Source organism: Sander vitreus, chromosome 2 (assembly GCF_031162955.1).
Source record: "Sander vitreus isolate 19-12246 chromosome 2, sanVit1, whole genome shotgun sequence".
NCBI lineage: Eukaryota > Metazoa > Chordata > Actinopteri > Perciformes > Percidae > Sander > Sander vitreus.
Genome location: NC_135856.1, coordinates 37,663,326 through 37,686,596, shown reverse-complemented (window position 1 = coordinate 37,686,596; position 23,271 = coordinate 37,663,326). Strand labels below are relative to the sequence as shown.

The window sequence follows — 23,271 nt, the reverse complement described above, 5'->3', positions numbered from 1 at the left end:
AACCCAACGTCACACATGATCAATGTTAGTTTGATGCTAGTCTCGCATTGCCAGACTCCACAGCGCAGCGGAGTTGCTAGAGTTATAAAAGCCCGTTCTCTAGTGGCTGACAGTCACCTTTTACTGACTAACCGTAACAACAACCACCGCTAAAAAGACCGCCACCTTGCGGAGCTTTGTGCTTGACTGACAGTCACCTTTTCTCGGCTTAACGTCACTGCAACAGCCGATAAAAAGACCACGACCTCGCTACACCCGCTGGACATAAGCGGGGGAACAATTTCGGCAGGGGGGAGATTGTCGGTACTACTACTTCCAGACCCGTCACACAGCTTGTCTATACACTGTACAGTCAGTACATTACACATTATGGTTGCATGCCATCTTACTGTCCAACATATCATAACCTTGAAGCTGGCGTTAGCCACAATAACATAATGTTACATGTTACATTGCAAAGCGACCTGTAGAGAACACTGTGTCCCAGTCCAACAATTTAGGCTACGGGCCAAAGTTAAATTGCATGTTTCCATTATGAGGAAGTCAAACTTGCGGTTTCTGGCATATGTCATGGATGCTACGTTAGCAGTTAGTGATATAAATGAATGAAGCTCAACACTCACCTGTTTAGGAGGAAATTAATCAACTCAGTATCCTTTTAGGCTCTAAGCTGTCTACATCTTTTAAATGCATCTCCAATAGAATGAATCTCTCTGTTGATCCTGTTCGTTTGATTGCTGTTTCCATGGCCTACTACAGCTGTAGCGCGCTGGGTTTACGTTTTTACAGGTATATCTGGCAACCCAGCCCGGCTGTCAAAATAGGCTGATGATACCAACACACAGGCCCAAACACAGACAGACATTCAGTCACGGAACGGAAATGTCAAAAGGAGAAAATACTGGCATTAGCATTGTTGTCAGAATACATAGTATTTCAACTTAGCATGTTTCCTTAACATCTGGTGACACATTGTGGTCATTTATTGATTAAATACAGTAAATATATTACATATTGCACCTTTAATTAGTAACCTACAAGCTGAGGGAAAATGGATTTATGTATTGATCGATTTGGTCAATTTAGGCACAAAAAACTACTTGGTTAAGTTTAGAAAACATTGTGGTACGGGTTCAAATCAGACGCAATTCACTTCTGGTTTAGCATATGACGTTGAAAATGGCATAGCCCCGTTAAAAACAAACTTAGTTAACTTTTATTTTCAAATGAGACTTGATGAGCCCCGGTCTCATGGGTGAAAGTCCTGTTTGTTTGACTTGTTTGATATGGCTCTCTTATACTTTGTCACATTACTTTCTGCTTTGCTCCCGTCATAATTGCTACGGCCACTAGAGGCGCCGCCATTATAAGCGTAAATATATCTCGTAATTTCTGCTTTAACAACCGACCTATGCGACACCATCGCTGCCAATATATGTAGAACCTTTTTATATCACACCTCACTACATTATATCCCACTGCAGGAGCCATACGATGAAACACATTGTCCCAGTGTGAACGACTAATCATAACAGACAAACAAAAATCACAAAACACTATTCATTAAAGCTTGAAAGAGCATTAACATGTCTTCTGACATTGAGCACAGCTGATTAAGTGCATTTACTATGTCCACAGTGAAGCATTAAGGAAATAGCTTGATGACTGTGGACACAGACATACTCCAGCTCCCAGAGTAGCAGATATCTCACATTTTACATTCCTCTGTTACATAATGAGTTTAGAACAGTGTCTGACTGCCTCCACCCAGCTCTGCATACCACAAGCTGCCGTACTAATGTTATACATTCTAGTGCTTTTACTTTCAAACAGTGGGAGTTTTTCACACAACAACCTCGGAATTTCTACTGTGTATTATCCAGTGTATAAGTAACAACAGTGCCACATGATGTTATGTGTAATCTCTTTATTGTCAGGAATGAGAAGGGCATTTTGCTAAGACAGTTTGGGCTGAACCATTTTTCTCCTCTTCACATGTATAACTTGATCATGGGCTTGAAGAATGCCATCGTGTTGGCGTCCATCAGTTTCATGTTGTCCTTGGCTCCAAGGACATTCTGGTGGACTTCGTCAAACAGCTCCTTTCCAATGGCGGCCCGGACTCTGTCCCGCCACGCACTCAGCTTGGGTCTCCCGTCAAACACATCTAGACCGGCGGCCACAGGCTGGCGGGGAGAGAATCACAGAGAAGGCCTGTTAATGTGGAACAAGCAGACTCTTCTACTAACCTACATCATTCCTTATCAATGCTTAAAGAGATTATTTTAACACCAGTCCCTTTAGTATGAAGCAAATATTATTAATATACATGCTAATCTTTTATTAAAACCTGTGGCAGTGTTTTAGATACTGCATTTCAATCTGTTTTCTACTTATTAGGTAGCTATTGGCCTCACTTCATTTATGTTAGGCTAATGTCATTACCACAGTGCTTCCCCTGTACAGACCTTTTTTTAAAGGCCAAAAATAACGCAAAATATCCATTGTGTCCTCTATATTCATTCTACAGCACGTATACACATCATGAACTGCTGTGAGTCCATGAACGAGTAAACTGTGGTTAGTTCACGTCTGTAACACCGGACAAGTCGAGTGTGTTATCTAAACTGCTAAAAGTCTGTTGAAATGTTGTCGGTAGCCTAATGGAACGCCACGCCACCGTGCTGATGGATTCTGTGTTAGCTGAGTTAGACCAAAGAGTATTTGGTTGAAACTGATCGGTGATGCTGTCTTGCCCTTGTTGTTCTCTATGAAGTATGCTGGAAATTAGGGCTGCAACAACAAATCGACACAATTGGATTATTAAAACCAATTTATCGGTTCGTTGTGTCGGGCGACTATTACGCCAGTCGCGGAGATGTTGGAGTATAAAACAAATTGAGTTGAGAACGGAGCAGAGCGGAACGAAAGGGGGGAGAGAAGAAAAAAAAAAAAGAGAGCAGACCGGAGGTAGAGGAAATACCATCAGAGACGTAGTCAGTGGTTATTTTGGGCCGGGGCACATTAGCCAGATGTGCCTGCTTGCAGTCAGTTGCCTACTGGAAATATGTCACATAGAATGTGATGAAAGTGATGCAAGTGATGCTTTTGAAAACATGATATTTGTGACAATAAATGAAAGATCTTTGAAATGGCATGTCTATTTTGTATCGGCGGAGCTGAGATGAGAACAATTGGAACACGGCAACAACCCGCACAGCACTGCAGACAATTCACCACTGTGGGTCAACTACATAACACTGTCTACGTCGTGTCTACGTACGTGTCTACGACGGTAGGATTAACAGATAAAATGCCTTCTCCTAAAGCTAAAAACCCCGTTCGCAGCGGTGGAAGCGCCAACGGCCGCTACGAGTTCATGTCACTGACCAAGCCGTTGAACCGGTCCTCGCCGTCGCATCTCCTCCAGCGGCAGGGCTCGCCTCCGAGCATCGGAGAGCCCCACTCGGCGCCGTGTGTGTGTGTGTGTGTGTGTGTGTGTGTGTGTGGTCTGTATCTGCTAGTAACTAAAACAACAAGTATGTATGTAAGTATGTATTGAGTTGATGTAAATTAATGCTTTTTGGTTTTGTTTTTTATCCGATTCATCGATTAATCAAAAAAATAAATCGACAGATTAATCCATTATTAAAATAATCGTGAGTTGCAGCCCTACTGGAAATGATGTAATGTAGCGTTTCTGCTCACCTGCATGATCTCCACAATTGCAACCAGGTCGGCCAAGGAGATGTTATCTCCTGCAATGAAGGGCCTATCCTGGATGAACTTTTCTTCGATGAGTTTCAGGGAGTTGTTCAGGTCCTCCAAGGCTGCGTCCAGCTTGTCCTGCGGGACCTCCATGCCCAGACCCTTGGGAATCAAAACCTACAGCACAAACACAAGATTTCAATTTGAATCAACAGGAAGTACAGCTTAAACAACACATTACACAACTCGATCAATGAGCTAGTTCTTGATACAAAGTGTTGTTTAAATGTCTTGTGTCGAAGTGGTTTGTGAAGAGAATGTCACTCTCATCCTGTCTGTCTATTTGACCTTAATGAGAAACATTGTATGTCTAGTTAGAAGAAGGGTGCATACCTGGATAGAATTAAAATAATATTTTAACACATTCTCTTTGGTGGATTATGCGTTTCCCGAATTACAGGAGATTAGTGCTGTCAGTTAAACGCGTTATTAACGGCGTTAACGCAAACCCATTTTAACGGCGTCAATTTCTTTATAGCGAGATTAACGTTGTTTTTTGGCCTAGCAAACTTTGTAGTTTTTTTCACATGCTGTTGCAACAACTAGTAACGTTACAAAAACTACACCACCACACCGGATCTAGCTAGACCAGAAACAGAACAACAGACACGCCGCACACACTTGTTTGGACTTGCGAGCTGGCCAAAGAGCAGTAGGCTAACGTGACGTTTTGAGTGGATGGTGAGCGCGAGACGCTGAAATGGATGCCGATAAGATTCTGAATGGAAAGTTTACTTTTAAAAAGTTGTCGAGGGGGACAGTAGTTTTCACGGATACACAGCCTGTACGACACGGAGAAAGCAGCCACACTGGAACTGCTGCAGAGTGCAAACGCTGTCTCATTAACCGGTGATCACTGGACGTCAGTGAGGAATCAACATTATTTATTTAGGAGTTACTAAACACTAGATTTACTATGTATATCAGCATACGGTTTTAGGACTGTGTTGTTTGTATCGTTTGACTGTTTTTGTCATTTGGGACATTGTCCACCCCCTTTTCTGTCCAGGAGAATTGTTACATTCCTTATTAACTGCATACAAATTGCCCTTCTGGGACAAAGAATAAACTGAACTGAACTGTAAGGCGAACGCTGCAACTCCTCATACCCTAAATATAGTAAGCTTTCTATGAAGAGAAGCCGAGATAGGGAGGTGGTGCGTCATGACTGTGGCTACACACCCATCCCCTGCCGGTCAAGGCGAACGCTGCAACTCCTCACTCCCTAACTATAAGCTTTATCGAAGAGGAGAGTTTTAAGTTTACTCTTAAAGGTGGTGACAGTGTCTGCCCCCCAAACCCAGACTGGGAGCTGGTTCCACAGGAGAGGAGCCTGACAGCTAAATGCTCTGGCTCCCATTCTACTTTTAGAGACTCTAGAAACCACAAGTAACTCTGCATTCTGGGAGCGCAGTGCTCTAGTGGGACAATAAGGTACTATGAGCTCTTCAAGATATGATGGTGCTTGACCATTTAGAGCTTTGTAGGTCAGGAGAAGGATTTTAAATTCAATCCTGGATTTTACAGAAAGCCAATGCAGAGAAGCCAACAGAGGAGAAATATGATCTCCCCTCTTAGTTCTTGTCAGAACACGCGCTGCAGCATTCTGGAGACGCTTAAGAGACTTACTGTATTTGAGCAACCTGATAGTAAGGAATTACAATAGTCCAGCCTGGAAGTAACAAATGCATGGACTAGTTTTTCAGCATCGTTTTGAGACAGTATGTTCCTGATTTTGCGAATGTTACAAAGACGGAAAAAGGCTGTTCTAGAGGATTGTTTTAAGTGGGCGTTAAAGGATATATCCTGATATCTGATCAAAAATAACTCCAAGCAGTTTTAAACATGGGGAACATGTGGTTAACATTATTTTTATGCACATTTTGAAGTATCGCATTAGAAAATGTTGATGGAAACGGAAAAATTAAAAAAAACGTCTTCAAATTTGCAAAAAAGTCTTTACGGTCGCTTGAGATGGTTTTTGCCTTTTTTCAAAAAAGAGTTGCGCAAAATGGGAGATGGAAACAGCTTTGCCGAATAAGTTGTGACATAGCGATCATGTTAGTCACATGACTATAGTCCCGATATCCATCGGATGGGGGAAGGATTGGGATATGGGTCCCATCCAACACGCAGTACACTTGTGGCACACGGTGCGCTACTGCCCGGGCCTCAGCCACGTCGGGTACAATGACAAATTGGTTTAACAGCTTGAATGGTACGGCCCTGCACACGGCGTGTACACAGTGCTGAACGCTTGTCTCGCTGACACCAAATGTCTCTGCCTGGATTCTGCACAGGTGGCCCACTTGTCCAATGCTACCTCTCTCCATTTAGCCAAAGAACTTAGCTTCTAAACTCTCTGATTTAGTAAAACGGTTTGCAATCTACAACCATGTCTAACGTCAACTTGTGACGAGACTACACTTTGCGTAGTGTATTCGCTCTAAACCAGTTGGCGAAAACGCTTCTAATTCGCATTCTCTTTTTTGCGACATTTTAGAAGTTTGCTTAAAATTTGCTTGACAATTACATGGAAACATGACTCTACCTAAAACCACTATATGTAACAGGTTTAGGGAAAAATTGTGTACGTGTAACATAACTACAGCGACACATGGGACATGAACCACGGTCTCCTGGGTGGAAGTCCTGTGTTGTTCAAGTGGTGTTTGACACCCTGGGAATGAAAACAGGCTGACTTTTCCATAGATGTCCATTTTTGAGCCACAACAATAGCTAAAATGTGGCCTGCAACTGACTAGGTAGGCTCATTTTTAGCCTAGCCCATTGCCGAAAACGCCTTTTGCTATGAAATTTGCAGAGATAATGACTGAGGGTGCAATTATCGAAAGGAACCGCTCCAAAATCATGGACATACAGTATACAAAAAGGCTGATATAAATGACGTAAAATGATTCGCCTTCTGAAATGAAAGCCTAACACTGGCCATACAAAGAATGTATTGTATTGATGCTTTTGTCTTCCTGTCACTGCTGAGGTCACTCTGTTTGTACAGAAACAGGGAGCGGCTTGAGGAACAGAAACTGACCCAGAAACCTGGATAATGTTAGAGTGACGTTTACAGGGAGGTTTCTCAATGTTCCATGTAAAACTCTTGTGTTGATGTGAGAGAATAATCTCCACTCTTTAGGTTCCGGACATTTACAGGAAGCAGAGCACATTTAGGCCCCGTTTACACGAATACGCTCACGGGTGAAAACAACAAAATATTTTATCAGCTCTGCCTCTCGTTAAGACGGCGACGGCATTTTTGGGGCTTAAAAAACGCAAAAAAGTGAAACCACCCTCCAGAGTGGAAATCTTAAAAATGCTCCACTGTCGCGTTCCCATCTAAAAGGGTAAAAACGCACTGTGTGTGTGTGTGTGTGTGTGTGTGTGTGTGTGTGTGTGTGCCATGTGTGCCTTGTTTGGAGCAATAACTCCACTTCCTCGTCTGTCCAGACTAAATTGTCAGCTTTTGTTGTTCTACTAGGGAGAGGAGAGGGAGAGAGGAGGAGGAGGAGGAGGAGGAGACAAGTAGAAGGAAGGTTCTACGCAGGCGTGCAGACTTGGTGGATCGAATTTCACACACATTTGCGTCACCAGACGCACGCAGATATCCCCCCCCCCCCCATAATGGTCGTCTAAACGTGGAATAAAAAGTGAGAACGCAACGCCACTTTTGCGTTTTCTCTTCAGATCGTTTCCATCTAAACAGCCTCAATGTCACACTGATAGAGTATGAAAAGAAAAGGAAATAGGATACAACAAACTTCTTTGAAACCAGCTACCAGCTAGCGCTAGCTAAATTGGTTGGCAGAACACTGAAGACATTTCTAAGTGACGTTTAAGATGAAAACATGGACAACACACAAAAACACGGTTATTTTAATGTACACAGGCCTCTAAGCCTCTGTTCTGATTGACAGGTTGGTCAGCATCCCCTGCTTTCTAGTCAATTCAAAAATAAATGGGACCATCATTTACTAAATGAACATCATGCTGTATTGAAGAAGACTTGAAACTGACGAAGAGGTCATAAACCTGTTATGTTAATATGGGTGTGTGCTTATTGAGGTAATAAATCAAGTGAGAAGTAGGGTCATTTCCCATTTGTCTCATTTGCCAGACCTTCCTCCACAGCGCTGCTGAGGATGTCTGGCTAGTCCACAGAGCATTCTGGGATGGGAGAAAAACGTGCTCTGGTTTATTGGCATTTCTTTAAACCAATCACAATTGTCTTGGGCGGGGCTAAGCACCGGGAAAAGCCACGGTGCTTCTGCTAAATAGCCTCGGGAAGAAACTTGTTTTGGTGGAACGTGTGCGTTCAAACGTTGTTTTAGTCGTGCAACAGAATATAGAATGCAGGTTTAAGGAACTTCCACATTGGCTTCACTTTTCAGACCCGGAAGTTGCTGCTCTGCCCTGACATATCTAACTGCACACACCAGCAGAACAATGGAAAGCAGCAGGAAACCTCCATCCGCGGCTCGAACTTAGAATAACACGTTACTCCTCAGTCTCAGTCTGGAGGTAAAGCCACACTTTTACAAACGGGAGACCATGACAGGTGTCAGTGAACATACCCGCAGCCAGAATATCCTGCATCCATGCAGACGCATAGCACTGTGCTGCCACGACAGATACTCGTTGACGCGAGCACGCTGCTGGAGGTCAGCTGGGTACCAGAAGTCTGGAGTCTTAAACTTATCTGCCAGGTACAGCAGGATGGCAATGCTGCAGAGGCAAACATAACCAATGACTACCACACAGGACACATGGGTTTATACAGGTGAATTACTTTTGAAGAACATTCAAATAATCACCTTTCAGCCAGGCAGAAGTCTCCATCTCGCAGAGCAGGGACTCTCTTTATCAAGCTTATCTTCTCAAACTCATCTCCACGCTGATCACCTGAAACCAACACACAGACACACCTGGGGAAAGTCAGCAGCAGCAGTAAGATGTTTTGGTACTGACTGAGTGTAGAAACCCACCGGTACGAAGAATACTTTAACTGCTTGTCAGACAAGTCATTTTGCACAAAAAATAAATGGTTTTCTTCCTTAGCATTTTAATCATCTAATGACCTCTCAGGTCCTGGGACCCCTTGGGGGGTTAAGGTATCAAAATATTAGGGGTGGGTGATATTTTCTGTGGCAATACTGTCCGATACACATACGCCAAGTATCGATCTTTTGTTATATTTAAATTGCATGTGAGAATTTCTTTTTGGTGCTAAAATCACTACTACTAAGTAGTAGAGGACAGTCCGCCCCGGTTGACAGCTGCACCGGGAGCAGGGGGCCCCGCCCCTCCCGGCGGGGAGAGAGGGCACAGCGAGGGTTATTAAAAAAAATCTGATCTGGGTCTGATTCAGGACCACATATGGAAGTGGTCTGAATCTGATTTGAAAGAAGTTGTTTAGATAGATTTGAGTGTTCACACTACTTCTGAAGAAGTCTGACCTGGTCACTTGACCCCAAAAAAAAATTCGGATTTGGGCCACTTTTGCCTGCAGTCTGAACGTAGGGACTTGTATTTTTCATTTCTCTCTCCTCCTCCTCCTCCTCCTCCTCCTCTTCCTCCTCCTCCTCCTCCTCCTCCTCCTCCTCCTCATCCTCCTCCTCTTCCTCCTCTTCCTCTTCCTCCTCCTCTTCCTCCTCCTCCTCTTCCTCCTCCTCCTCCTCCTCCTCCTCCTCCTCTTCCTCTTCCTCCTCCTCCTCCTCTTCCTCCTCCTCCTCCTCCAACATGCCTGGCCCTGACTCACTGCTGCGCAGCAGATATAATTTGAAGAAACTTCCTGAAACTGAAATGAGACGTCTTACCCTCGTGAATGGCGGTCTTGTTAAATAAGGGTTTTGTTAGGAGTAAAAGTAAGATTGAAGTTAAAAAAAAAAAAAAAAATGGCAGTTTGGAACGGAAACTGATATCAAACACTTTCAAATCATACCCACCGTTATCAATAATCACACATTCATCGCTAATACAAAGTTAACAATCATCCCCTAAAGTGTTGTTTTCCAATCTACAAAAACATGAAGAGACATGATTAGAAAACCTGAGAACATACATCAACTAAAAGGTGGACGTTTTCTGACGTTAACCTCGTTTAGAGAATAACAGCCTTCTGATTAACGGAAGTCAAAAATGGGCCTTCAGCTTAATGCTTTCAGCTGGATATTGCATATAGCTGGTGGAAAAGGTTGTCTTTACTTCATTATCCAGCAGCCTGTGTAAATGGCACTTTCCCCTGTCCTCAATAGTAGCTAGGTTAGTGTCCTGATCTGAACTCGCTGGTTAACTTTCCTTTCGTCCGTGTACAGTAGAAAGTTGAACTCACCGTTCGTCAGCGACACCGTTTTGAACTCAAAGGGAATGTTGTTCTTCTTTGCGAAGATGTACACTGAGCGGCAGGGCTGAGAGAAAAGGTCCAAGTACAGCTCTAACGCCATCGTTGCTTCTTGATGCTCTCTCGTTGACTATCTTCAGGTACCAGCGATCCTTTATTTAAGGCGGTCCACGCCTCTCCTATTCCAGCGAGAGACGAGTTCACTGTGGGAGCCAAGCTCCGCCCCTCCACTGGCCAGCCTCTCTGTCTGAGGCATTTCCTCTAGTTTCCACAACGGATGGATTATATTACGGTTTTCTCTCACTGCTGCTAGTAATAGACACTTTCAACTGACAGAACAGAGAGATGGGGATCTGTCTGGCAGACAGGAATTCAGTTGTAGTAATTGTAGTTAAAGAGTACATTTTGAACTTTGAGTTGAATCTGTTCTCTCTGAAAAAAAGGTTTAAGGAATAATGAATCAGACAGAGAGTGTAGAGCACTGGTTGGAAGGGAACTGACTCACCGCTGACATATAACAATATGTTCCTGTTGTTTCATTTCATTTCATTTATTATACAGGAAAGTTAAAAGTAACAATAAGTTACAATATAAACGGGCCTGACTCAGTTTAAAAACTGGTTTGCAGCAGGTTCCTGTTCTGCAGAAACATAGAACATAGGACACAGTTAAAACACATGAGGACAGAAACACATGTACAGGACATTAGCATGGGCTGGACAGATACAGACAACTAAAGACAGAAACACATGTATAGGACATTAGCATGGGCTAGACAGATACAGACAACTAAAGACAGAAAAACATGTACAGGACATTAGCATGGGCTAGACAGATACAGACAACTAAAGACAGAAAGACATGTACAGGACATTAGCATGGACTAGACAGATACAGACACATAAAACAACAATACAAACTTGGACAATACATGAACAATCAATGTGTGCAAGTATAACTGTTGAGAAGGAACAGTTTGTATGCCTTTTTGAAATATGTGATAGATGGTAGTGTTCTGATGTGATGGGGGATGGCATTCCAAATGTTGGTGTTTGTATGAAAAAAGGATTTCTGACCATAGTTTTTGTATAGGGGGGGGGGGACTGGAATGAATGCCTGTGAGACTGACCTAGTGAGGCGTACTGGTCTCATACTGAGTGTTGGGGGAAGTCCAGCAAGTGTTGGCAAAGTGCTATTTTGAATAACAGACATCTGTGTTTACTGAAAAGCTTGGTGTAGAAAATGTCATTATTAACAAAACAGGCAACAGTTCTTTCTTTCCATCAAAATTGAATGATTTCAACTTACTTTTTATTTAATAAAAATCCTTCTAAAATAATGTCAATAAGTCAAAGTAATGAAAAATCTGTTCTTCTGTTTCAAATTAAAGAATGTTTATTAAAGGTCCAGTGTGTAACGTGTTCAGTTGTTCATTATCAAAATCTGTGTTGACCGTTCACAAACTTGTCCTTTTTCATGAATATTTACCACCACCATCAATTCCAAGTATTCCTTTTGGCTTGACATTTTACATTTGCATTCGCATGAACTGGAGTAGACGCTCCATATTCATGCTCCATCTTGAAATATGTTAGCCAGTAAGGGACGTACAGGACATACTGCTCTGCCTTTGTCTGTGTGTGCGTGTGTGTGTGTGTAAGGGACATACAGGACATACTGCTCCACCTTTCACGTTTTCTCGGTCACATGATAAACTCACAGCTGCTGCTAATGCTGCTAACAGGTATCGTAGCTTCCCGGCCCCGGCAAGTTTGAAGAAGGAAACATGGAGGACCACACGTATTCAAAAGCCAAATTTCAGGAACAGAAGTCTTCTTCTTCTTCGCCCAGAAAAAGAAAAATGAGATTGAAAAGAGCAAGAGAGCGGCTTTTTGAAGCGTGAAGGCTCCCGTAGCTGTAATACGTACTTTGAACTGCGTGGTGCGAGAGAGTTGATTGAGATATATGATCTCAACGCTAGATGGGAGATATTCCTACATATTGGACCTTTAATGGTGTTTTTCAAATATATTATTCTTTGAACATTATTTGAAGGATAAGCTGAATGCCATTATTCAAATGAACCTGCTTTATGTAATAAAGAAAAAGAAAATACATGTATTATTCTAATACTAATAGTTTTTTACAGGTGATTTTATTCAAATGCCAGTCCATGAACTTGCTTCAATCTCATCAAGAAACTAAACAGTTCACCCAAACCTGATGGGGACAAACAACAGGTTCACCCTCAAACTGACATTGAGCCCACAGTGTTTGTTTGGTGTTAGTTGAGTGGCTGGATTGGATTCAACAGGGAGTCAAACTATCATTTGTCTTCTTTAATAATATGTAATACAAGTGAAGGTTACAAAAAGCAACAAGTCTTTTCATCAATAAAAATACAAGTTATTAACATGATGTTTTACAGCTTTAGGAACTGAAAACGTGAAATATATTGACCAGGCAGTGCACCTGGATATGGAACATACAGTACCTGACCTCAAAGTGAATTCATCTTTACTTCAATGTGTGATTCATACTGATCTAGTGTCTTCTTCCTTCTCCCAGGATTTCGATTGTGCAATGTATTAGCGCAACGTCTTTCACAAGAAGCTCATGACGGTTCCCTTCTTCCCGACCTGGTGAGGCTGCAGCGCGTGGAACACAATCACAATCCTGGGAATCAGAACAAAAGCCGTCAATCATTTACCCTGTGCATTCATTCAAATATGAAAGAGCCACCGCAGCTGCTGTGTGCTGATCAAGGAGTGCTGCTCTCAGTCTTGAGGAATTAGTTTATGATTCATCACTTCCTGTCAAAATCTGAAGCCATATTTCCTTTGGAGAAACACAGTGAATCTGTCGTGTCTTGTAGTTTTAACCAAGACAGTCCATTTTGCATGACTGAGCTCTGCCTGTCTACAAACCAAAAGAGGGCAGCCAGATTATAAACAAAAAATTACCAGGACAAGGGCACATACTGTACCTGGTGAATTTAAGTCCATCTGAGACATGTATCATTTATTAATAAGTGTGTAAGATTGTTCTGATGTCTTATTGTTAAATTGAAAAGACCAACCCAAGTTTGACATGAAAAGCAAACACAATGAATAACTAATTTTAGGTTAAAAATACAACCCTCCAGACCTGTAGGCTGAGCCCAGAGCTGTGTTTCTACTGGAAGGGACAGCATGTATAACAGTCAAATCAATTCAGACCAATCAGTTGGTTTCAATGGAATTGCTGACATCAGTGGATTCACACCCAGTGATGAGATTCTGTAAGTTTGCACTGTGGTTTTGCCTATAATTTAACTTTGCCATGTGAGTTGCTGTGGACCAATTGTAAATCATAGTGGCAATGCTGAACTTTGAGGGAATGGAGAGGGTCCAAACTGGAGGAAGCTATCTTATTACATATTTGTTAAAGCATCCACTTTTATATAACCTGGCTCTGCTGGAGTAAAACTGCTCCACAACAGAGATAACAGCGTTGTCAGTCAGCACACAGTAGTGGATGGCAGAAATAGGTTTTCTTGAATTAAAATACTATGTGGTTAGTAGGGACCTATACTATGACCTGCAAGGTGAGGGTGACAAAGGCATCAGTAGCCTTGCAAAGTTGTCAACAGTACTGCAAAAAGGTTCTCGGTGAAAAAGCCCAGTCCTCAAAAAACTGGTAAACATCTCTACAGCAAAGGGGACGCTTATTAATGAACCTGCTTTAAAAGTAAGATACTTGCCAAGTTGCTGCACAGCGTCAGGGGTTGTGCAAAACCTGCCCTGCTAACTCTACTAACCTGTATCTAACAAAACACCAAAAAGCCGGAACGCGGAAGACATGATGCACCCGGTGAGCAGGCCTGGGCTTGTGGCTTTAATAAATACACTGGATAAGAGGTACAACGTGCCCCCCCGCACATATTTTAGCCAGGTCGCCATACTGGAGCTACACGTCAACAGAAAGTTTTGACGTGGTCAAGCCGTAGGATCACTATGGCTGGCAGTGTCATACTATACATATTTAAAGACTGTCCAGTGAAGTTTGTGTGATATGTAACTGACTTCCATATTAATGTTTACACCTGGCGTATTTGTCTTCATGTTGTCATAATTATTACATGTTTACAAAGCTGGGCATTCAACAAATCAGTCAATACACTAGTCTATAAATAATAAAAGTAGTTTATAAAATAATAATACGTCATTCATATAAATTCATGCATCACCTAATTTCATAATAACATACAGGCCTGGCCTACAGGAAAGAACCGCTTATGTTTAATCTATCTATTATTATGTTGGTATATATATTGGTCTTTGTTGAATAATACAGTCGATAAAGAGCCTAACAAATAATCACTTTTTAAATCGCAATTGCAATGTTGGTTAAAAAAAAATAAAAAAATCGCAATTAGATTAAGTCGCCCTTCTAAAAAGGTTTAGTAGGTAACTTTTATAAAATAAGATTTTGTCATAATTGCTGATATTTCACAAACTCATGTTCCTCTGCGTCCTCCTGGTGCTCCTAATGGCATTTGCGGGTTTCCACCACGCCCGGAGGAAAACAACCAATCAGAGCCGAGGAGTCTCTAACCTAGTGTCAATGGCTGCTTGTGAGCTGCGGTCAAACTTTCAAATTAGGCAAAGTTTCAGCCCAAAGAAGAAAGTTTGTGACCCTGCCTCCACGTTGAAAAACATGCAAGCCAAAAACCAAGCACTGCCCACCAGGCCGGAGCAAACGGTCTCCTTTCACAGCCATAACAGTGCACTAAAATATGTTTCTGAAAACATTTGAGGCTAGAAATAGGCAATGCAAAACAGGATCTTGATTCATTATTGATCAGCGCTGCGTAGTTTGATCACAGTTCACAAGCCGTCACTGATGCGTTATTATGGATCCCACATAACTTCTAGGCAAGTCCCGTCCTACGAAGCAGCTCGATTGGTTGGGGTTAGGCACTGACCTCGAGTGGTCAGGGGATAGGACCTGAACAAACCGGGTTACGTTACCTTGCGTAAGCATGGAGGCCTGGCCAATAGCAGTGTGTGAATGCTATTGAAGGGCGGGTCTTGCCTCAAAGTTGCGTGGGTTCCATAATAACGCGTCACTGATACTGCTTTAAGAGACACCTCAGCTCTGATTGGTTGTTTATCTTGTGCCTTTTGGAGCACCAGGAGGCAGAGGAATGTGATTTCTACACAGATTATCTCTTTCCTGTAGTTCTGTCAAGACATAGGGACAGTTTATGCAAATATGACAAAAAGATATTTGTTATTAATTTATTAAGGTACAAACTGTAGCTTAGTGAACATCACATTGGGAGGTTGTGACGTGTGTATTTTAGTCATTGTTAATTATTTACACAAAGTTCATTCAAAATCTAATGTAACTGTTGTTATATTTTACTGAGGAACTTTGTGATAGCTCTCAGATTATCGAGGGGACAGCCCTAGTTTACGTGCAGCTGTAGGGTACAAAGCACAGATGTCCCACTACTGAATAAAAAAAATTAAAAAAATGAATTTGTGCATCCAAACTTTTGGATTAAGTACAGGCCTTGTTATTACACAACAGTCCTGAAGACTCCAGTGTGTCCTCACACTGCTATGCAAACTGATATGTGTGCAGGCAGAGCTCACCTTTCTTCAGCCAGACCAAGTTCTCCGGTCAGAAACTCAAAGATCTTGGCACTGTGCTCCTTGTTCTTGTCAGCAGTGTCAGTCACACCGATAGCAGACACCGACAGCATCACACACGAAGAGCAGGAGCCAGCAATCAGCATCGGCAACCCAGGCTTCACCACCACATTCATCCTCTGAAAGACGACCACCATGACCGACATCAGTGAGGGGGAAGCAGTTAAATATGGACCAACATAACAGAGAGGGAAGAGTGAGTGGAAATACACAAAATCCATATCAACAAAGACTAAGTGAGTTCATTCTCCTGTGTGTCAAAGCCTGCCCAAGTGTCCTTGAGCAACACATTGAACTCTATGCTGACACAGCCTTTACTGGAACCATGTGAAGGAGTGAATCTTAAAAAAAAATCTTCATTTTTATAGACGTACAGTGTGGATATTCTCCCAAAGACAGCAGAATATAGCAGATATAATACAGTTACAACGTTTCTTATGGCAGATACAAGTCTTCATGTCTGTTTGTATGATTGTAATCCTCATTATATTCATGTGCATGCAATAGATTTGTTAATAACTAACCGTTTAACCACGAAGCATTTTGACCGACTAGCAGTTACTGTTTAATCAGTTAAACAGTGAAAAACAATATTAATGTTAAAACAAATATTTAAAAGTGTGTTGCATGGTAAAAGAAAAATAGGCTTCAAATCTATTCTTAATCCTTCAGGCTGGGTTGCAATAGAGTCAAGAATTCCACTCATGTTAATGTTAATGGTTACGCTGCGTTTGACGTGTTGGTAGAGTTACTTCTGTGTTAGCTACATAACAAACGTAAGCGTCTTACACAGAGATGCATGTGAACATATTGATATTAATATGCACGACTGTAGGACAGGATTAACGTAAACCAACTGTGCTGCTTTTATGTATACACAGAGCAGCTTTGACATGCAGGTTCTATACTGTCTATGGTTGTAACCTTGTAACTTTAGCTGGAAATGTACTCACTTCCACCGGCTTTCCCAGAGCAGCTGCGGCGCAGGAGCTCAGCTTCTTCAGAAAGTCTTCAGAAAAGGAGCTGGCCGGTAAATTACTCTGTAACTCGATGAAAGGCATGTTTAGGTCTACTGGAATTAAGTCTGCTGACAAGTCTGTATGGAGGACGAAAGACGAAAGACGAAAGACCAGTAACAAGACAGCTGTCAGTACCCGATCCGTACCGCCTGTACGATCCGTTCTGCGCATGCGCAAAATTACGTGGTAGAAAACTAACGATGTCGTGTAGCGACGTCGTTGTTGTGTTGTTTATGTTAATGTTTTTACTTTTAATACGTCGTCTTGACTAATAACCATAGACTGTCTATTATTAATGCGATGAAGTGTAAACGTACATAAGTGTCCTTTTGAAGACGGGATGACAGCTCTTCCAGCCACCACTGCTGTATACCACTATAGTAGCTACACGCTCACGGCAGTAAACATGTCATCTTAGCTGGCAATGTTGTTAAATTCTCCCCAATTCCGGGTCACATTCCTGCTGAAACATGTCCGATTGTGTAGTGTTTGGTTCAGAAGCCTTTATCTGCGATTCTTGACGTTAGAAAGTGCTGCTTCGTTCCACTACAATCTAACGTTAGCATACTCATAGCTAACTATTGTAGCTGCATGCTAATGCGACATAGCGGAGCATATATAGCTAGCTATATATGTACGTATGTAGCAGGACTTTGTACCGTAAAAAAATCACCAATAAAGGCTCCTAAACCAAATACTAAACAAATACAAATACAGTAAAGTGACTGGAATTTGGGGTGAAATGTCCAGCATTGAGCTACATAATAGTTTGCTAGGAGTTTGCTGGTCTCTCACAGAGATCTCATTTGTAGCCCTGTTTTTACCTGATACTTTCATAGAAGTACAAACACATGAAGTGAGAGGTATACACATGCTTAAACTTTATTTAAAGCATGATTAACCTGAAGCAGGACGGAGTCATGACTTAAAACACCAAAGCAAGGCTTCTAGCTCAGGCTAGCTAGCGTTAGCAAATTACCTTCAAAGTTGCAAAGAAATGATGAAACCTAAAATTTGAAGCCTTTATTTGGCCGGACGACCCTCCGTATATCACTAACAGATACTTTAGGCAACTCCAGCAAGCTTCTTGTAAACTTCATCTCTGCCATCATAACAGTCTACTGTCACTGTCTAATGTTTTCTTCTGGTAACCAGAAATGTCCAAACATTTTTTTTCTTTTGCTTATTATTATTATTTTTATATTAATTTATTGAGAGCATTTGCAGTTACAAACAACACATACACGTACACATACACACAACTACAAAATAAATACATAAGCAATTAATATCCCAGGGAGTCTGCAAAGTCCATCAAGGCTAATCAACAAGCAGTCCAATTCATAGCATCACTTAACAGTTAGAGTTCCAATATCATTCAGTCACAAGATGTCACAAGTGTTGAGTATATCTGCACAGTCTTCAGAGCTTTACAGTTCTTTGAATATCTTATAGACTCCAAGTATTCACTGACTTCATTTTCAAACACAGGAAAGAAAGGTTTAGAGCCCCTGAACTTACATTTATGGATGTGATATTTAGCGAGAAAAAATAAAAGTTTAATAATGAAATATTTTCCTTCCTTATCCGTCTTAAGCTCAACCACACCAAAGAAAACATCTTTAAAACAAAAAGAGAAATCCGTTATGAAATAGGTTTGGATAAATTCGAGGACGTTTGACCAGAATTGTTCTGTGTAGGAACATTTCCAAAATAAATGGGAAATATCTTCATCTGACGTTTTACAGAAAGAGCATTCAGATTCAATATCTGGTTTATACCGCTTAAGCACACACTTTGCTGGGTAGAATCTGTGAATTAATTTAAACGTAACTTCTCTCACTTTATTAGTAAGCATATATTTGAAAGGCAACAACCAAATGTTTTTCCAAGGGACATTCTCTATTAAACTGTTCCAATATGGGATTATATAAGGAATAGAAACAATATCTTTTTGGTATAATGTCCTAATTGTTTTATTTTTAGTCCGACGCACCGCAGAAAAGCATAAACTCCCCACAGCAGTATCAGATAAATCCATATTGTGAGTCAGTGGCCATGGGAAATGAATGCCTCCCAGCAGCATTCTGACTCCAGAGGGAACTGCATCAAAGACAATTGCATAATCCTTAACCGAAACAGGAATTTGAAATTTGCCAGTCATGTCAAAGAGTTGGCCAACAAGTAAAATATTATTCCTGTACCAGTTTTCAAAAAATAAAGATTTGTTTTTGAAGAGAATGTCCTTATTATGCCAAATGTAACACCGACGAGGTGAGAAGTTATGTTTAAATAAGAGAGACCAAGCCAAAAGCATGTGTTTATGAAAATTGGACAGTTTGATTGGGAGTTTGCTAATATTATAGTTGCATAATAACAGAAAATTCAGGCCACCAATTTTAGAGATAAAATATAGTTAGGAATAAAATTCCATAGTGATGTTGGATTATTAAAGAATTGTCTGAGCCAGTTGATTTTGAAGGTGTTGCTTAAAGTTGTGAAGTCCAAAAAATGTAAGCCCCCCCCCCCACACTGATTTGTGTTCATTATTACAGACTTTTTGACAAAGTGAGTTTTGTTTTTCCACACAAAATTAAACAACATATTGTCAATTATTTTCGATACCCCACAATCAACATCCAAGGAGGCCGCCAAATAAGCAAGTCTGGAAATTCCCTCTGCCTTTGTCAGTAACACTCTTCCTCTCAGGGAGAAGTCTCTTTGTAGCCAAGAGTTTAACTTCTTTTTAGTTTTTTCAATGATAGGGCTAAAATTGAATAGACTTCTCATATTGTGGTCTTTAGTTATTATTGTTCCCAGGTATGTAACCTGATCCTTCACAGGGATATCACATATAGTTGAAACATCACATTCTTTAACTGCCATTAGTTCACATTTTCTTAAGTTTAATTTGAGACCTGAAGCTTGTGAAAATCCTCTGATCAGCTCTATCGCAGAGGGAATCTGGGAGGCATTTCTCAGGAAGATGGTCGTGTCATCAGCCAGTTGACTAAGGATGATACTTCTTTCAGCCAATGTTATTCCTTCCAAGGCACTGTTAGAGACATGTAGAGCTAAGAGTTGAGAGGCGATCAATAACAAGTATGGGGAGATTGGGCACCCTTGTTTGATTCCACGTGAAACTCTGAATCTAGGGGAAGTACCAAATTTCAATTTTACTGCACTACTACCATTTTCATACAGGGTCCTGACAGTTCTGCAAAAGCCATCTCCAAATCCAAATTTTGTAAGCGCTTGCAGGATAAAACCATGTTCAAGCGAATCAAACGCCTTATAAAAATCAAGGAACAGAATGAAGCTGTTGTCAGTGATAAGATCATTATAATCTAACAAATCCAGCACCAATCTAATGTTATTTGCAATATGTCGTTTCCTCATGAACCCAGATTGTGATTCATCTATAATGGAGTCTAACACTTCTTTAAGTCTATTAGCGAAAACTAGTGCAAAAATGTTGTAATCGTCATTTAAGAGAGTGATAGGACGCCAATTCTCTAGACAGTTTCTGTCCTTGTCTGGTTTCGGGATCAATGTGATGACACCCTGCGTCATAGTTGTTGGAAGAGCTTCTTTCTCTAAGCTCTCTGAGAAAACTTTTACCAGAAAGGGAGTTAATTCATCAAACATTTTGTATAATTCAGCAGTTATACCATCACACCCTGGGCTCTTGTTGTTTTTTAGATTTTTAATCGCCTTCAAAACCTCCTCTTGGGCTATGCTATCATCACAATAGTCTCTGTCTTCTGGGGATATCATTCTACAATGGCTGATAGAGTCCATAAATGATTTAGTTGTTACCTCACAGTAATTAGATGTGTATAGATTGTAGAAATGATAGCAGTGGATGGCTAACTCTCTTGGATCTCTTATAATGTTTCTCTCCACTTTAATTTGATCTACAGTAGCCAGGACATTTTTACTCTTTTCAAGTCTAAAGAAGTAGGCTGAGTTTTGCTCACCCTCTTCCATCCATCGTTTTCTTGACCCTATATAGGCTCCCTTAACTTTTGATTTAGAAATGTCATCCAATTTATTTTGTAATTTCGTATATTCACATTTTTCCTCATTAGATAGAGACTCTTGTTGAGAAACAAACTCTAGCTTCTTAATAACCTCGTCTTCAACTGCTCGTCTGTTCTTGGCCAGATCACCACCAAACTTCCTGAGAAACTTCCCCAACTCATATTTTAGAAGCTCCCAATTTGTCCCATAAGCTTTCTGAAAGTTTGCTTTATTCCAAAAGTTTTCAATCAATTCTTTGACTCTTCGTTTGACCTGATCATGTTCAAGGAGGGAACTCTTAAGTTTCCAAAATGAGGCTTTTGGGCCAGAGGACTGATCCGAGGACAGAGTTATTGAGAGGTAAATCGCTTTGTGATCGGTCAATGGGGTGTTACTGATATTGACTGAAATGTTGTTCTTCGTTAAACATCTGGAAACTAACCAGTATTCTGGATTGTCTTGAACAGTCCTTATTGGACCAGGTATACTGTCTGTCATTTGGAAACTGTTCCCTCCAAACGTCAACCAGGTCAAATGTATCCATGAGACAATTGAACACCGAGTTAGGAGAGCCTGACCTCCTTGGTGGCCATCTGTCTAACATATTATTCATCGCTATATTAAAATCTCCTCCCACAACTAAAGAGGCGTAAGGGTATTTGTTCAACCAGTGTCATATTTTATCCTCTATGGTATCAAGAAGCATGTTATTCTCCACAGAGGAGTTATAGCCATATATGTTTATAATGACTATTGTATGATTATTTTTGGTAATTACCATTATGAGGAAATGCCCTGAAGAATCTAAGTCGGTATTTTGAATATTTCCATTAAAATTGTACCTAAAGATTCCCACACCAGCAGAGTGTTCTGATCCATGTGCTAACCAGATGTTGTCTCCCCACTGTGACCTCCAAAAATTGCAATCATTAGCTGTTGATTGGAAAATTGGAAAAATATACAATATTCTCTCTAAACACTTAGTTAGAAAGTTGTTGTAAACTCTGCAATAGAAAAAAAACAAGCCCCTAGCAAAAGACCATGGGCATGTAGGTACATTCTGTAGAAATATTTTGAGAACTCTACCCCAAAAATAAAGCTATGTCCTTTGAGGAAAATATTTAGAGACATTTTTCCTCCAAGTAGGCTACAAAAGAGCCGTTAACCTTACAATTAACTGATTTTTAAAGTATAGCTACAAGAGCCATACGTAACTTTAATTAATTACCTAGCATATTTTTACACAAAAAATGAAATACCACATTTAATTCTGTCTTTTTAACTTGTGTTTTTTATCTGTACCCTTCATTTTTCTGTTCTACCCACCTTTTCTGAGGTCCTAACCATAAAACGATATTCAGCATTGAGAGCATTACATCTAAACTTGAAAACAAAACTGCCTATATGTCCATCTACAGATGACCCATATTCATGTCATCCAATCAGTGGAGAGTTGCTACCATTCATACAACTCATAGTAGGTTCTAGCAACTTTACAACAGAGGTATTGTGTAAATTATTCACACTAGCAAAAGTAGAAAATAAATCCGTAGATAACCTTGGGTGAGTTTGTAAATACAGTAGGTAAATCCTTTGAAGAATTTTTTTTATTTTGTTTGTGAATTAGATTTTTTAGATTATTATTATGAATTTTTTTAATCTGATTTGTGTTGTTGTAGAAATGTCCAAACATCCTTACGCCAATGCGTGCATAGAGCTGTGAAGTTTGCCGGTGTTCGCGCAAGCGTAGAACTGACCAGGCAGTGTCATAAAACCAAACACGTTGAGTTTGAGAACGGACCTTACAGGCGTTACGGATCGGGTACTGACAACAGCCACGGAACCTCCGTAGCCTACTTCTTCCGGTTGTAACTTTCAAAATACGTCCGATAAATTAGAACGATTGAGCCACATTTCTGCTGCTTCTGTGTTTTCCTATTTTGTAGTGCAGGGTGGTATTTTCTATTTTCTAATTTAGGACCATAGACTTGGAAGTGAGTTTAACAATCTTTTTACAGTCTTGATAACAATCAGCCTTACATTAGTCACAGGATACAAACTCTCCCCTAACATAAAACACCAGCAATTATCAATTTTAGTACAAAATAAATAAAATGTATTAATTTCCGAATTTGCAACCCATTTGTTTTCGCCAATTTGCGGTTTTATTTTGAAAGCAGAACCGGATGTAGCTATGTGCAGTCAGTTAGCTTAACGCAGCTACGACAGCTACAGAACCAGCTGAACCAAGCTGGAGCGCCTCTGCTGGTCCACTTCCTTCATTACAAAGAAATTACTGGCTGATAAATAAATGAGAAATTGGAAATATTAGAATAAATATTACAGTGAAGGACAATTTATGTCTAAAAACCTGACATGACAGAAATAAAGACAACACACGCTGACA

General features: G+C 40.8%; 2 protein-coding genes across 2 annotated transcripts; both read right to left on the bottom strand.

The window, feature by feature from the left end:
* Positions 1–1,912: 1,912 nt before the first annotated feature.
* Positions 1,913–10,306, bottom strand: gstt1b (glutathione S-transferase theta 1b). Its single transcript, XM_078267644.1, has 5 exons — positions 10,115–10,306; positions 8,598–8,685; positions 8,358–8,508; positions 3,709–3,885; positions 1,913–2,186 (listed from the first exon to the last, which is right to left on the bottom strand). Exons 1-5 carry the CDS (start codon positions 10,224–10,226, stop codon positions 1,992–1,994), a joined length of 723 nt encoding a protein of 240 aa, XP_078123770.1. The 5' UTR covers positions 10,227–10,306; the 3' UTR covers positions 1,913–1,991.
* Positions 10,307–12,447: 2,141 nt separating this feature from the next.
* Positions 12,448–16,959, bottom strand: ddt (D-dopachrome tautomerase). Its single transcript, XM_078267632.1, has 3 exons — positions 16,776–16,959; positions 15,766–15,941; positions 12,448–12,799 (listed from the first exon to the last, which is right to left on the bottom strand). Exons 1-3 carry the CDS (start codon positions 16,881–16,883, stop codon positions 12,727–12,729), a joined length of 357 nt encoding a protein of 118 aa, XP_078123758.1. The 5' UTR covers positions 16,884–16,959; the 3' UTR covers positions 12,448–12,726.
* Between the last annotated feature and the right edge of the window lie 6,312 nt (positions 16,960–23,271).

What these genes read in the sequence shown, in the direction of transcription:
- gstt1b (XM_078267644.1), bottom strand. Translation starts at nt 10,226, where the DNA reads ATGGCGTTAGAGCTGTACTTGGACCTTTTCTCTCAGCCCTGCCGCTCA. An exon ending in GCAGGATATTCTGGCTGCGG is followed by an intron (nt 3,886 to 8,357) that starts GTATGTTCACTG and finishes TTTGTGCTGTAG; the next exon opens with GTTTTGATTCCCAAGGGTCT. An exon ending in CAATTGTGGAGATCATGCAG is followed by an intron (nt 2,187 to 3,708) that starts GTGAGCAGAAAC and finishes TCTCCCCGCCAG; the next exon opens with CCTGTGGCCGCCGGTCTAGA.
- ddt (XM_078267632.1), bottom strand. Translation starts at nt 16,883, where the DNA reads ATGCCTTTCATCGAGTTACAGAGTAATTTACCGGCCAGCTCCTTTTCT. An exon ending in CTCTGGGAAAGCCGGTGGAA is followed by an intron (nt 15,942 to 16,775) that starts GTGAGTACATTT and finishes GTCGTCTTTCAG; the next exon opens with AGGATGAATGTGGTGGTGAA. An exon ending in CTTGGTCTGGCTGAAGAAAG is followed by an intron (nt 12,800 to 15,765) that starts GTGAGCTCTGCC and finishes TCTGATTCCCAG; the next exon opens with GATTGTGATTGTGTTCCACG.